The sequence below is a fragment of the Thamnophis sirtalis genome, unplaced genomic scaffold (genome assembly GCF_051295495.1).
Source record: "Thamnophis sirtalis isolate CommonGarterSnake01/CBP01778 unplaced genomic scaffold, rThaSir2_p1.2 scaffold_11, whole genome shotgun sequence".
Classification (NCBI taxonomy): domain Eukaryota; kingdom Metazoa; phylum Chordata; class Lepidosauria; order Squamata; family Natricidae; genus Thamnophis; species Thamnophis sirtalis.
The window spans coordinates 62263309-62277958 of NW_028261391.1; the positions used below are offsets into that span (position 1 = coordinate 62263309).

Sequence of the window (14650 nt, forward strand, 5' to 3'; positions counted from 1 at the left end):
CCGAGAGGTGGTTTCTGGGGGTTGGCTGAAAAGCGTGACCCAACAAATGTGCGCACAACAAAAGCGTGCCGACAGAACGTGGCGCAAAAACCATGATGTCATCAACGCGCCGAGAACAGCGCGCCGACAGAAGCTCGATTTAAGTTAAGGTAAGGGTTAGGTTTAGGGTTAGGTTTAGAGCGCGCTTCTGTCGGCTTGCTGTTGTCGACGCGCTTCAGCGCTCATTCGTCGGCGCGGTTTAGAACTCGTGGTTTTGTCACCGCGGTTTCGTCGGGCGCGCTTTTGTCGGTCAACCGCTGAAAAGAGTTGCCTGCTGAGGGGAACTAAACTACTCCAGCGGGTAGAGAAACAGAGCTCAGATCCTGAAGATCAGAGGTCTATTCTTGTACCCCACCAAAGATGTTCCCTCTGCACCTTTGTGTAGGAGTGCAAGAACAGGCAACCTGAACTTCAGGGTGGAGTAATGTGCAGGTAAGAGATTTGACATTCTTTGGGAAGCAGCTCTTTCAACCATCTAGAGACAAGAGGGAGCCAAAATTTAAGCTAGAGTTTTAGCTTCTGAGTAGGGAGGGGCAATATAGGTAAGGTAAGGAGCACAGATTTTCTCAGGTGGGTAGGGAATGTCTTGGGAGGCCTTTTGTAGGATATGCACAAGAGTCTCATCATCCAGGGGCTGAAAATGCTGCTTGGGATTTCAGCAGGAAGGATTTTCAGCTCATGAGGGAAGAGGGAAGATAAAGAAAATGCTGAGTGCCTTTGGGAGTGTCAAAAAACATGAAGAAACATTGTCTTCTTGCTAATTATGCCAGCACCAGGGTGAGCACTCGAAAGGCCAGAGTAGTGGAGAAAAAGAGCTATAAAATTAACTCTTACACAGTTTCTTCTGAGTTGAGTTCCAGAAACTTTTCTTGCCATTTGGACTTACTTATCCGTTTGAAGTCCAGCTGAAGTAAAATCAAAAGGAAAAATTATTGTCACCTTTTTTTAAACTTAAGAATTGCTTTGTTTAAAATTAAGTTGCTGGTCCCCAACTGCAGTCGCTAAATGAGGACTACCTGTATCATTTTTACAGAATGTTAATCGTGGAATACTGAAATAAACTGTTCAGTCTCCTTTTAATATCTTAATATCTTTAATATTAGCTAATTGAATTCTTTCTGGGCTCCTCCTTTCTAGGAAATCAACCTGGAGTGGAAGAAACTAGGTTCTTTCTGTTAAACCAAATTCATGTAGAAAATGTGTATGCTTTTATCCTTTTGTCCATATAGCTTTTATTTTGTCAATAATTTTTTCTATTTGGCTTTTTCCTCTCAAAACAGGTTTGTACAACACATATTTTTGGTTTTTACTTGATAAAATTGTAATGATTCAAATTTTTCAGGATAAGGAGCCTCTTCGGGTTATACCACTGAAAGAAGTTCATAAAGTCCAAGAATGTAAACAAAGGTGAGAATTGTAAAGGTATCAAATCATATGTAATTGGCGTAAGAACGCCTGGTCATGCTATTTCTCATCACAATTGAATGCATTTCATTTGCTTTATGATCAAGTAACAATATGATTAGATTGGGCAGTTTTTTTAAAAAAAACCTCAGAAGCAACTCATTTCCAAGGAGTGCTTTAAAAAAAAACTGCAGAGAAATAGTCACCTTGAGCATGACTTGAAAGGACTGATGCTTTTTAATACATTTAAAGTTGTCTGGAATTAAATCTAACTAGTAGAAGAGCCAAATTTGCTGATGATATTAAAAACTTTCAGACTGATAAAGGATTGACAAGAGCTCAAACGGATCTCTGCAAATTAATGGAACGAGTATCAAAATGGCAAATGACATTCAATGTGAGCAGGTATAAAATTATATATACGGTGGCAAAAATGCTACACTGTTTTTTTTAAAAGGGTTGGACCAATTCATGAAAAGTCAGGGGGAACAATGATTATTAAGTTTGATAGCAGTTTGACTGCTGCTGTAAAGCCATCTGCTGGGGAACTAGTGTGTTTTTTTGTGTTGTTGGTTGGTCACAGTGAAAATAGTCTCCTGGACTAGACAACCAGAGGTGTCGTTCATCAAGGCACCGCTTATGTTCTTAAGTAAGGCACTTGGGTAGAAGGATGGATGAAAGTAGGGGGATGTAACAGGTATATTATTTTGAAAGGGTTCATTGCATTATTTTTTCAGGATATGTCAAATAACGCATTTGTAAAAGAATAAAAAAATCAGTCTGGGGCTAAATAAACTATTTCCTAAAGATTTCCTAGCTACAAACACAAATAATACATCAAAGCATGCAGTTCATAAGTTACTAAGTAATTCTGTTATGGCATTATGAAGTTTATTAGGACACCTTTTATGTATTTTTATCCCATGTTTGCCTTGTTTAATTTGAGGAGTAAACTTAGGTAATATTCAGCAGTAGACATATTTGCCTTGAGTTTTCAAAGAAGGAGGTAAATGCAGTAGGTAAATCTGGAAGTACAGGTGTATGTCTTAGCTTTGTCTTTGTCTAATTATTACCCTTATGAAAGTTGTGCCAAAAAGATGATAATAATCTATGTATAATCTAAACACTAGCCAGTCTGGTCATAACTTCAGATACGGTGGCTATAACTTGCTTATCTGGAGTCTTAATAATGTAACTGCTTTGAGCTGTTGGTAGAAGAAGGGAGGTAGAGTATATTATATGCTATAGTGTACAATACAAGTAGTTCTCGAATTACAACCATTTGTAGTGACTGTTCAAAGTTACAATAGCATTGAAAAAAGTGACTTATGTCTGGTCCTCCCACTTACAACCGTCACAGCATTCCCACGATCAGAATTTTGGCTCTTAACAACCAGCATGTATTTATGATTGTTGCGGTGTCCAGGAGCCACATGATCGTCATTTGTAACCTTTCTAGCCAGCTCTGACAAGCAAAGCCAATAGGAGAAACCGGATTCAGTTAACAGGTGTGAAATGCTACCGGTTCGGGCAAACCGGCATTTCTGATGATCAGCTGGGTGACGATCAGCTGTGACACGTGATTTATATTAGCTAGAATCATCGGATTTCCTGCTTTCTAGCTAATCTAAATCACATGGCACAGCAGATTTCCCCTCCCCCCCCGGAAGGCTTAAAAATATTCCTTTTTTAGTGCTGCACTGGCGTGCCTCAGGCACGCATGCATGCAAAGCGCATGCTCAATAGCGGACTCACTGAACCGGTAGCAGACTTCAGAGGATTACACCGTTGGTTAACAACTGTCTTAGCAACGGAAATCCCAATTGTCATAAATCAAGGATTATCTATATGGTGCAAGTGGTCCTCATTTAACGACTATTTACAGTTACAATGCTGGTGAAAAAAATAGTTTTGTGATCCGTCCTTGCATTTATGATCTTTGCAGGTCCTAAAGCAAAGAGAAGGCGAAATAAGATCATAAGCATACTTTAAAACTGTATACAATGCATTTTTCTATGTCAGATACATGAGCTAGAATTTGATTTTGATAATATGTACATTTACATTTTTATATATTTTTCAGTGATATTATGATGAGAGACAATCTTTTTGAAATTGTAACAACTTCTCGAACATTTTATGTACAGGTAAGTCTATTTATTCATTTTATGTAAGATAACAGACTCCATTTCCTTTCAAATATGTAGCCACAACTTATTTAATTTTGCAACTAAAAAGAGCATGAACCAGGAGCTCCCAATTTGCGGAGAATTAGTGGGAACATCTAAAGAATCTATCTATTCACAAAATGGCTATTTTGGTGACTAGCAATAAAATATCCATTTATCAGAAGATAAGCTGGGAAGATTGCTCTACACCACAACCAATTAGCCATCCAATTAGCAAAGCATTTGATTGCAAGTATCCATGACTTTTTAAAGGAGGCTTAAGAAACTGAAGTGGGACCTAACGATTTTTACAACTACATCCATTCATGATTTACTATTTATTAAAAATATTGTTAGGTGAGGGAAGTGAGCTTCATAAATATCAAACTTCAAACTTTACTTTCAAACTTTAATGATATTTGTATGCCGCCCACTCCCTAGGGACTCTGGGCAGCTCACAGCAAATAAAAACAGCAAATAAAAACATTTAAGATTATAAAATTAAAATCAACACAGCATCCATTTCATCAAACGGGGCTGGAATACTCAACGGCCCCAGGCCTGCCAGAACAGCCAGGTCTTAGTCACTTTACGGAAGGCGGGTGGTGAGGGTCCGGATCTCAGCAGGAAGCTCATTCCACAAGGCCGGTGCAGCTACAGAGAAGGCCCTCCCTCGGGGAGCCGCCAACCGGCATTGTGTGATCTTATTGGTCGTTGGGAGGTAAGGAAGGTCCCTGGAACTAGGTTATCCACTGACTGATAACAAATACCTCAGTAGTATGGTAGAACTGAGTGATTCTCATTCTCAGGATAGATCTGTATTTTAGAGTGACATAACTGGTCTAGTGAAATGCTTTGATTGACTTCTTAAAGGTTTAGGTTTCGTTTTATTTATATGCCGCCCTATTCCCGACAGGACTCAGGGCGGCTCACAAACCCAAAGGGGGGAAGGGAAACACAAAAACTACAAATACAAGCATTTAAAAATAAGCAACAGACACACAAATCAAGAGGGGAAGGGAACTCATCAACCCCAGGCCTGCTGACACAGCCAGGTTTTAACGGCTTTTCGGAAGGCCTGGAGAGAGGTGAGGGTCCGAATCTCTGCGGGGAGTTCGTTCCAGAGGGCCGGAGCTGCCACAGAGAAGGCCCTCCCCCGGGTAGTAGCCAGATGGCATTGGCTGGTAGACGGAACCCGGAGGAGACCAATCCTGTGAGATCTAATGGGTCTTTGGGAGGTAATTGGCAGCAGGCGGTCTCTCAAGTACCCAGGTCCAATACCATGAAGGGCTTTATAAGTGACAACTAGCACCTTGAAGCGTATCCGGAGACCAATCGGTAACCAGTGCAGCTCGCGGAGGATAGGTGTAAAAGCCTGCTGAGAGGATTTTTCCAGTGATGTGCTATACTAATAGAAGAGAATATGTGTAACTCAAGAGTTGAACTATGAAGTCCTTGGTACTTGCTGAACAGTTCTTTGCATTACATAAGTAGGTCATATCTTCAGTAAAAATAAGTGGGGTTTGCTCCGTTTATATAGAATAGCTTGTTCTGCCAGTGTTGATTTCTTTTCTCCTTGGCACAGTTCCTTGCTTAGGGTATAATTTTTTGGCTTGATTGTCTGATATTAATTTATCTAGATATTGGTTGTTGGAAAGGATGAGTTCTGGCCTTTTGTTTTCTTAGCTTTTTAATTATCTCTTTTGGATGGTGTGAAAATGTGGTTTATATGTTTATTGATGGCTTATTTGTCTCAGTGCCAAGCAGCCAAGAATTCCCCAGCATTTTTGGATTTATTTTGATCTTGTTCACAGTTTCCCATTTGAAACTATGGTTGAGTCTAGCCCATGTATTGTAAGTTTAAGTTTTCATCATAGCTTCCTGCTTGTAGTTCGTGTTTATAGATGTGCTCTGCTAATCTTTGCCTACATGTCCTACATAGTAACTATTACATTCTTACATTGCATATGATTACTCCTGTTTTCTTTCTTCCTTCCTTCCTTCCTTCCTTCCTTCCTTTCCTTTCCTTTCCTTTCCTTTCCTTCTTTCTTTCTTTCTTTCTTTCTTTTCTTTCTTTCTTTCTTTTTCTGACTACTGGGTCTCTTGGTTTACTTAAGATGTTTTGGAGGGTTTTAGGTGGTCTGTGCTATGGTGATACTATGTCATCAAATGGTCTGTTGGTTTGTTTCTGAGATTTTTTAATGCATTGGAGTGTTATCCTTTTCATTATAATTACTTGAGTTTTATAAACTTTTCTTCTTTTTCCAATAAAATTTTCAATTTCTTTTTCTGTTCCTCTTTTAGAACATTATAAATTATTCAGTGCATATTGAGGTTAAATAACATACTGATGAATCCTTTTCAGTAGTTAGGCTGGCAACAAGGAAGTTGTAATAATTATTAATAGACTTTTCATATCCCTATTTGTTGAAAAATATCTGAAAATAGCTATGATCACCTGCCAGGATTTTTCTTTACAGGAAGTAGCTTTATATAACTATTTCCAAAATAGTGGCCGCGATGTCATGAACTGTGCTTTAAATACACTATTGTAGTAAATCTTCATGTTTTTCATGAAAAGGTCTGTTTCTATCAATCTAGATTAAATGTTTTAAATCTGTTCATGAGGAAAGTGTTTGACGTATTCTTATATTGTATAGGAAAATACCTTTAAATCTAAAACTGAAATTCCACAAAAGTTTTATATTATTCTTATTTTAGGCCGATAGCCCAGAAGACATGCATAGTTGGATTAAAGCAATTTCTGGTGCCATAGTGGCCCAACGGGGACCTGGAAGATCAGCAGCTTCCGTATGTTTATAAACAGCTTAAATTATGACTTTTCAGCAATAATCAGTACTTCACATACTCTTTTTTATCAGTCAACCCTTTCTTAGATGTGGGGTTACACATTTGCATGCATTACAACTTGCGTAGACTGTTACATTTTTGATTCAATGCTAATCTTTTTTTAAAAAAAACAAACCCTATTTCTGTCTTTGTGTATTATTAGACTTTAAACTCTCCTCTCTTAATTTGACCACAATGAAATTTATGAATTTATATGATCGTTTTCTCAATTTTGTGCTTGAGACATTCCTAAACTGATTATTTATTTATTTATTTATTAATTTATTTATTTATTTATTTATTTATTTATTTATTTATTTATTTATTTATTTATTTATTTATTTATTTATTTATTTATTTATTTATTTATTTATTTATTTATTTATTTATTTATTTATTTATTAGACTTATATACTGCTTCATAGGGCTTTCTGCCCTCTCTAAGCGGTTTACAAATTTTTTAGCAAGTTGAGTCAGCAACTTGCCCCCACAGTCCGGGTCCTCATTTCACCCACCTCGGAAGGATGGAAGGCTGAGTCGACCTTGAGCCGGTGAGATTTGAACCACTGAACTGCAGATCAGTGTCAGCTAAAGTGGCCTGCAGTACTGCACCCTAACCACTGCGCCACCTCGGCTCTTTTAAAGCACCTTGGAATAGAATTCTTTGAAACTTTTTTTTTCCCAGTCCCCTTAGCAGAGAGTTTGTAATTCAAAAAGATTCTAGGTTACTTTTTTGAACAGCTAACGTTGCCAAGCTGTTTGTTATAAGTGTCAGTAATTATGTAGTTGTACCATAGATGGCATATTTTTTCAATCAAACATATGTTTATACTATTGAGTATATAATTGCCCTGGTGATTCTTTTTTAAAGCTATTTTAAGCCATTTATAGCAATATTGTTTTTTTATTTCTGTCAATATACTAGAAGTTTATTCTAGCTTGTATAGCATGGTGATATTAAAACAATTGTGTTTCTTACACCAAATTTCAACTTTTTTTTGAAAAATTGATTAAAATAGTCTAATTAATTGCCACTATCCTTTAAAAACTCTCTGGGAATGAATGCATTCTGGTTGATGGAAAGGTTATTGGGAATGGGTATTTCTTTGTGTCTTTGGTGTGTTTTCAATTTTTTTGTGGTGGGATAACTCTACTAGTGGCTATTAGCACTTCTTTTCTTTCTCTGTCCTTTCCTCTCTTCCTCCCTTTGTCCTTTCAAGTTTAGGTTACTCTAATCTTAGCTTTGCCCTGTGTTCCAGATGCGGCAGGCCAGAAGGCTGTCGAATCCTTGTATACAGAGGTATACATCAAGAACTGGTGAATGCAGCACGTATGTGGGCTCTCATGTAAACCTGCCATTTCATCAGAGGGCTGAAATCCAAAACATTTATTAACATTACATGAAATGATGAGCTTAATCTTGTGGTTTCTTCTGTTGGTCATTATCACCATGAAATTACTAACTTCTGAAACATTCTCCATCGGCTAATAAATTTGGTCTTTCTAAATAAAATCTATTTTTCAGAATGGCCAACATTCACTTCCTTTCATTGAGAAGAAAAGCTTTAGTAGCAAATACATGGAGACAGAAGCTACGTTTGGCCTAATTTGCATGAGAGTTCATATTTGAATTTAATCATTTTAAAACACAGCTACGTAAAAGCCTCTCAGAACCTAATAGTTAAATGTGTGTACATAAACATGCACACGAAGAAAAACATAATTGACCAACCTGCATGGTTTTTACATTAAATATGCATGGGATAATTAGTCAAGATGCAGGGATTGTTATAGCTTGCATTAGTTTGATTAACTAACCTATGGTTAATCAAAATAATCAGTATAAGTTTTTTTCATTCTAATCACAAAACTTGTATCTCATCACAAAACTACAAATTGAAATATTTGAAATGCTGCTGCAGCACAAATCTTGCTTGGGTTCAATTTTAAAATGTTATAGAAATATTTATAGAGTATTCACTTTAGAAAAGAAGTTTTTGTATTTGGAAATTATTTTACACAATCGTTTTGTGTTAAACATATTTATTTCTGATCAGTTTTAAAACAAAGTACCAAATTTCTTCTTCATCTTCCTTCACTTAGAGGATTCCTATAAATGTTTCTAGACCTGTTTAAGGTTTAGTCTCCTATCTGGATAATCTGCTCATCATTATAAAAGTTTGTTGACCAAGCTAATTCTGAATCTAGCTAAGCAGCCATATTCTTCAGCTAATGATTTGTGTAATAGAAATGGAAAATTTTCTATCAAGCCTACCATTCAAAATAAGACATATTTTGTTCATAGAAGTATTGATATGTGATGAGACACAATATAGCTTAAAGCAGAAGCACATTCTGGAATGTTATCCTAAACCAGACTTTGCTTTTTGGTCTAATGCAAATGTTATTTTCAGTTTGTCAGAAGCTTCCACTTTAGGTTGATTGATAAATAGATATAGAACATTGGAACACTAATTCCAAAATTTGGCAGGAAATGGATAACAATTCTGGAACAGAAAGGAAGGCTGCTATGGTCTTATGATCTTTCATTAAGAAGCTTCATATTCCAATGTTATTTTAGCTGAAATTCCCAACTGCTGCAATACAGGATGAATATTATGAATGAATATTATTCAATACTCTTCAGAATTTTTTTCTGAATTTTTTTCTCAGTTTTCAAATTAATTGGCAATATTTGCAGCCTAGCAAAATCTAGACAATATTCTTTGATGTTTCCTGCTTATTGTAGAAATTATCTTCTGCAGTTTTCATTAAGCATAGTATTAAAATGCAGACTCAATAATGGTATGATCATATTTAATATGAAAATACTGATTATAATAAATAGTCCACTACCAAAGCAACAGCTATCATTGTAAGTACAATATCAAAAAATCCAAACTACAAAACAGATTATATTACTTTCTGGAAATATTGACCAGCAAAATCAGTTATTACTACGGTTTTATAGAACAAATAACTAAGGAATGAAGCACAGATGGACAAAAAGATAAAGTGCCTTAATAGTGGAAGTTTAAGTCACATAAAATTTTAAGAATTTAATTATACTTCTTTTTTACAAGTGAATACACTTGCATGAATTTATGGGATTAGTTTCTTGAAATTCTTTTAGGATTAGATTTCAAGAAGTATTTAATCTTATTTGCAAATTCTCAAAATTGACAGTTTCTTCAAAATGTGCCGGTGGTATGCTCACAATGGGCATGTGGCAAGTAAGAGGGAAATCTGTTGTGCTGGGAGATTGATAGCATTGGGCATAATAACTTGGTGCAATTGCACTGTCAGAATTAAAAGATACCACGCTAGATTTAGGGTTTTGTTTTGGCTGTTTCAGCTTGCTGTTTCACAATGCTGTATGCTCACAGTCGTAACATTGTGCTGCATCGGAAAAGCTTCTGCTTTGTGCTCTTATGCCTTGCTTTGTATTTCCCTTTTCATTATTTCAGTGAGGTAGGTCTGAATTGAGTAATTAACATGGAGTAAATGACCAACTTAATCAGATAATTGCTTCTCCTTTACAGGAGCATTCCAGCTGTTCAGAATCCAGTGGTCCTTCAAAAACAGCAGCAGCCACCTCACATTCCGCAACCACTCACGGCCCCACTTTGGTCCAAACCCTTAACAGCAAACCCCCTATCTTGGAGAAGCGAAGATTTCATGAATCTTTTACCACGGCCAAACCAGGGAGCTTCAAGATCCAGGCTGTCCCTTCAAGAAACTCAACTTCCAAAGTGACTCTGCAGGCCCTATTGGAACCTCAAAATAAAAATGGCACTCAGGAACCGGATCCTGATCCAGTGGATCTCGATGATGCAAGCCTTCCAGTTAGTGATGTGTAATGATGGGGAAGAGTCTGGAAAATTAAGAATTGCTTTGGTCCTTGAATTTCCTTTCTCAGACTTTTAGCCAAAGATAGAAAGAACAAAACATAGAATGTTGCTTATGTTGACCTTTGTGTATGCATACATTCAAAATTTTGTATGTTTTAGTAGTTATACGCTACCTTGCACTGTGTATCAGAACGGACTTTTTGCTTTTTCTGTACCCCGATGACAAATCTTTTTGATAGCAAGGGGCCGAAATATGATACTTGATCTAAAAGTTATTTAAGCAAGGTACCAGCTGCTCTTCATCATCAGTTTGGCAAAACTGAAAAAAAAACAAAAAACCCTTCTTAATGCTATTTTTTAAAGCCAATTTACAGCTTAATGATCTTGTAATTCAGGCTATCGTCAACCAAATCGGATTATTTTCTAAAAATACTGGCACAGTTTTGGGGGACATCTATGTATACAGTGTTCTTTAATTGTCAGGACTGCAGAGTGTAACAGTAGAGGCAATGTAATGCACTTTTCCTATGCAAAGAGATTTTTCATGTTAGGAATATTTCATGTTAAGAATATTAAGAAAAACACCATGCTGCAGTATCTGAAATGAGGTATGTTTTCCTTACAATGAATGCTTAGATTTGAGCAATCTATGTATTCAAGGCACAAAAACTGCTCATAACAAGTATAATATTTGTTAAAGTACAATAAGTGAGAATCTCTATGAGAAAAGAAAGCTTATAAGAAAGGCCCAGAGATTATTTACGATAATCTAAATGTGCTGACTTAATTGGAGCTCCTGATAAATGCTTTGTAAATCACTGCCCTTCCATAGAATCCAAATCCTTTAGAATTACAGAAAACTGGTGCTGTGAAATTTACATTACCATAATACAGCTATTTTGAATATTAAGGCTATTTTTGATGCACTCCTAAAGGTAAATTGTAACTTTTGCACATTTGGATATTGATGGACCACCAAAATAAAGGTATTATGTACATTTTTTTAAAAACTAGGGAACATAAACTATTAAATCTTTTAAAGGTTTAATGAAAATATTTTATAATGGGCTTTGCAGTAATTATTTAAAACTATTGTTCCAAATTTTGTTTTCTCTCGTGTGATCTCCCCTCCCCCCCCTTTCAGTGAGTTGTAACTGGTTCCCATTTTATATTTTGGTCAGTAAAAGACTGAACAAACTCTGCTTCATGCTATTAATTGGTACTGAATTATTCCATCATGCAACTGTGGCCTGTAACTTCTGTGCACTGTATTTATTAAAAGTGCCTGTGGGTTATTTCTTTATGATATGTTAAAAGTTTGGGGGTTAGATAGATTTATTTTTCTGGTTTTGAGCCTTGTTTGATATGGTTCAGCATGTGTATAAGGTGAAATGCTTGTGCAATTTCCAGCATACTGGTGTCTGAGCTGTGCATAATGATTTTCAAACTGGATATTTGTTCAGTTCCAGTGACAATAATAATAGGCTTAAGAAGCTGATGCTGGATAATTGATCAAAAAGAGAATGCACTATTTTATAGATAGGTAGTGAAAAAAATCTGTTTAATCAACAAAAAGCCCAAAGTTTCACATGCTGCTTCTTTATGCAATTCATATTTCCCATTGTATAATATTTTGTGTAAGTTTTGCTTGAGAAATTATAAAGAATGAATGGAGATATTTAAGGAAAAAAAATCCTCCACTTCACTATTCTAGTGAAGTAGGCGTTCTTTTATGACTTAGTAGAGAAAGAGCCAAAATTTTCAAATTAGTTGAGTGGGATGCTCCCTTATATTAAGAGTAGAAGTGTGCTGTTCCCTTCAAATTTCCACTAATATCTTCTAAAAAGATAGAAAGGGGGTGATTCTACAAACCTCTCCATTTCAGGAAGGAAATACAGATTTTTACTCAGCTGTAGACTGTACATATTGTCACAGCTTTTAAAAGATTCCCTAATTTTAAAAAAATATTTGTTATTTTCTGGGAGCAAGAATCCTTTTATTTAATCTATTAGAAAACTTCAGTTACACCAGTGGTTCTTAAAGGGGTCGGAGTGGGTGGATGGTAATTTTCCCCAAATGGGGTAGTTGAGAGTAATGAAGCAAATTGTAATTGCATGTTTGTGAGTCAAGGATGCAGTTTGGGACCGAAACTGCCAAGATGTCTGTGTAAAACAGTCTGGAATTTTTTTTGATGGGGATAGTGACATTATGTGGAACAAGGAAGAGGAATAAAACAAAAGAACCATTAAGCAGTGACTAGCGCATTCCTGCTTTTATTTGATTAGATTTTTATCCCACTTTTATTACTTTTATAAGTAACTCGAGGGGGTGAACATCCCCAATACTTCTGTCTCTTCCTCTTTTCCTCAACAACTATGCTAAGTGGGTTGGGCTGAGAAAGAGACAGACTGGCCCATACCTGCTTTCTGTGTGCCATATGTATAAATGAGGGTGTATAAAGTAATACTAGAAGTCCAATTATGTGTTTATTTCCATGTATTTCCTATTTTGTACACCCAACTCTTCTACAATCATGTGCTGGGTTGACCTGCCTTTTGAAACGTGACAATTTCATTTGCAGTTCATTTGTCTGTGCTAATGCCTAAGTGTTTGATTTATGGTCCTTTTAACTGCCTTTAACTAAATGGTCTTTAGCTCCCAAATTAATTTTCCCAAATATAACTTCCCCTCAAAATCTTGATCTCAGGCTTTATCTAAGAAGTGTTTATATTTGCAAGAAGACTCATTTGGCACTTGTAAAAGAGAACATTTTTGCCACCCTATTTTGTTTTTGCACATAAACTCAAAAGGCATAGGTATTTTGTATCACTGACACAAACTGAATCAGTCACTTTCCAGATGTTCCATTAAGTTTGTCTCCTAGGGGAATTTTCACTGCTGTTCCCACTTAGCTACAATTCTGTTTGTCATCAAATAAACAGGTTGGATTGCAGAATCCAGCTATTGTGATTGTGGAACTTTGCTGAAGAACTTGCCTTTCAAGAATATGTCTATTCTATCGTTAAATATACTAACTACATTTATAGAAAGTTATGCGGATCAAATCTGTAGATATTAAAAATTGAAATAAAAATGGTCAAGGTCTAAAAAGATGTTAGAATGCCAAATTTCCGTGATGTTATTTCAGATTGCTCCAATACAGCAGTACCTTTATATTTCTCAATTATAAGCTAAATATTTACAAGCAGTGTTTGTAAATTACATTTTATTTGCCTTCTCAGTTACATGTGAATTAAGGTATATGTTCTGTTCAGTCGAATTCAGGAGAATACATTTTAATTTGTAATCGATTTAGCAAATGTATGAAAGACCTTATTTTTTACAATAGGTATTTTGTGGAAGAAACTGAGTTGTATTGCCATGCCTTGATGTTGTGCTAGGTTTACTGGTTCTGGTACAATTTCCACATTGCATGTTCATTTTATTCTTTGAATATTACCAGTTTTCAATAGTGAATTGTAATCACAGCAGCAATCTTATGGATTCCTTTAAAATCAAACTGCTTAGGTAATTCAATAGTGTGGGGAATGCTTGTGGTTGGCAAATTGTCAGGACTTTTAATTTAACATTACTTTTTTATATAAAATTGAAGAAAATTGTTAACTTATTTGGAACCTGTGGTGTTTTCTGTAAATGTCACACTTGTTAATAAATTGACATAAATAATGAACTATAATAATCTTATCAGACTACTACATTTAGTGTACTTCAAAAGACAAATTGTTCAGTGAATGAAACTTATTTTTGCAAACTGCTCGGGCCTTCGGATTTTTGGTATTTATTTTTGGTATTTATTGGACATTTATAGGCCGCCCTTTTCCCTGAGGGGACTCAGGGCGGCTTACAATCAAAATCTTTAAAAAGTGATATTTTTAATTGATCAAAAAGCAAACATTAAAAAACTAAGCTTAATTAGTACAACTAATCTTATTACCAGGAACATTTTAAAGAGGCAATATTCCTGAGTGGTTAAAACTAGGTTGTAAAAAACTATTGTTGAAGACATTTTGGTATGATTTGCTGTCAGTATGTTATTAAGTATGCCATTTTGTACACATGTGTTTTATATATGCAGTCCTCATACATGACAAGTTAGCCTTGAATGATACTTAAGAATGAGGCTTCAGAAACCATAGCTTACCCAAGAAACATTGACAACCTTCCATGATAAATATTTAAAAGTTCAGATGAAAATTCAAAAAGGTTAAATAGCAAGACACTGCATGTGAGATAAGCAGTGTCTAAATTGGATAAATAAAATTTTTGAAATAGAATAATACCATATTATAACACCCAAAATTAGAAAATTGGCGGAGA

The 14650-nt window shown here is 35.7% G+C and overlaps 1 protein-coding gene across 6 annotated transcripts in view; it reads left to right on the forward strand.

Moving 5' to 3' along the window:
* PLEKHA1 (pleckstrin homology domain containing A1) overlaps positions 1 to 14017 on the forward strand; it is a 52047-nt gene extending 38030 nt beyond the window's left edge. For 3 of the 6 annotated variants that reach the window (XM_087725929.1, XM_087725924.1, XM_087725925.1), the window contains exons 9-12: positions 1382 to 1446; positions 3527 to 3590; positions 6333 to 6422; positions 10004 to 14017. In XM_087725929.1, the coding sequence (XP_087582055.1) occupies positions 1382 to 1446; positions 3527 to 3590; positions 6333 to 6422; positions 10004 to 10321 (537 nt within the window). In that variant the 3' untranslated portion in view covers positions 10322 to 14017. Of the gene's footprint in view, positions 1 to 1381; positions 1447 to 3526; positions 3591 to 6332; positions 6423 to 7720; positions 7792 to 10003 lie in introns of all 6 variants that reach the window. The other 3 variants (XM_087725928.1, XM_087725926.1, XM_087725927.1) reach the window with 3 other exon arrangements.
* Positions 14018 to 14650: the final 633 nt, after the last annotated feature.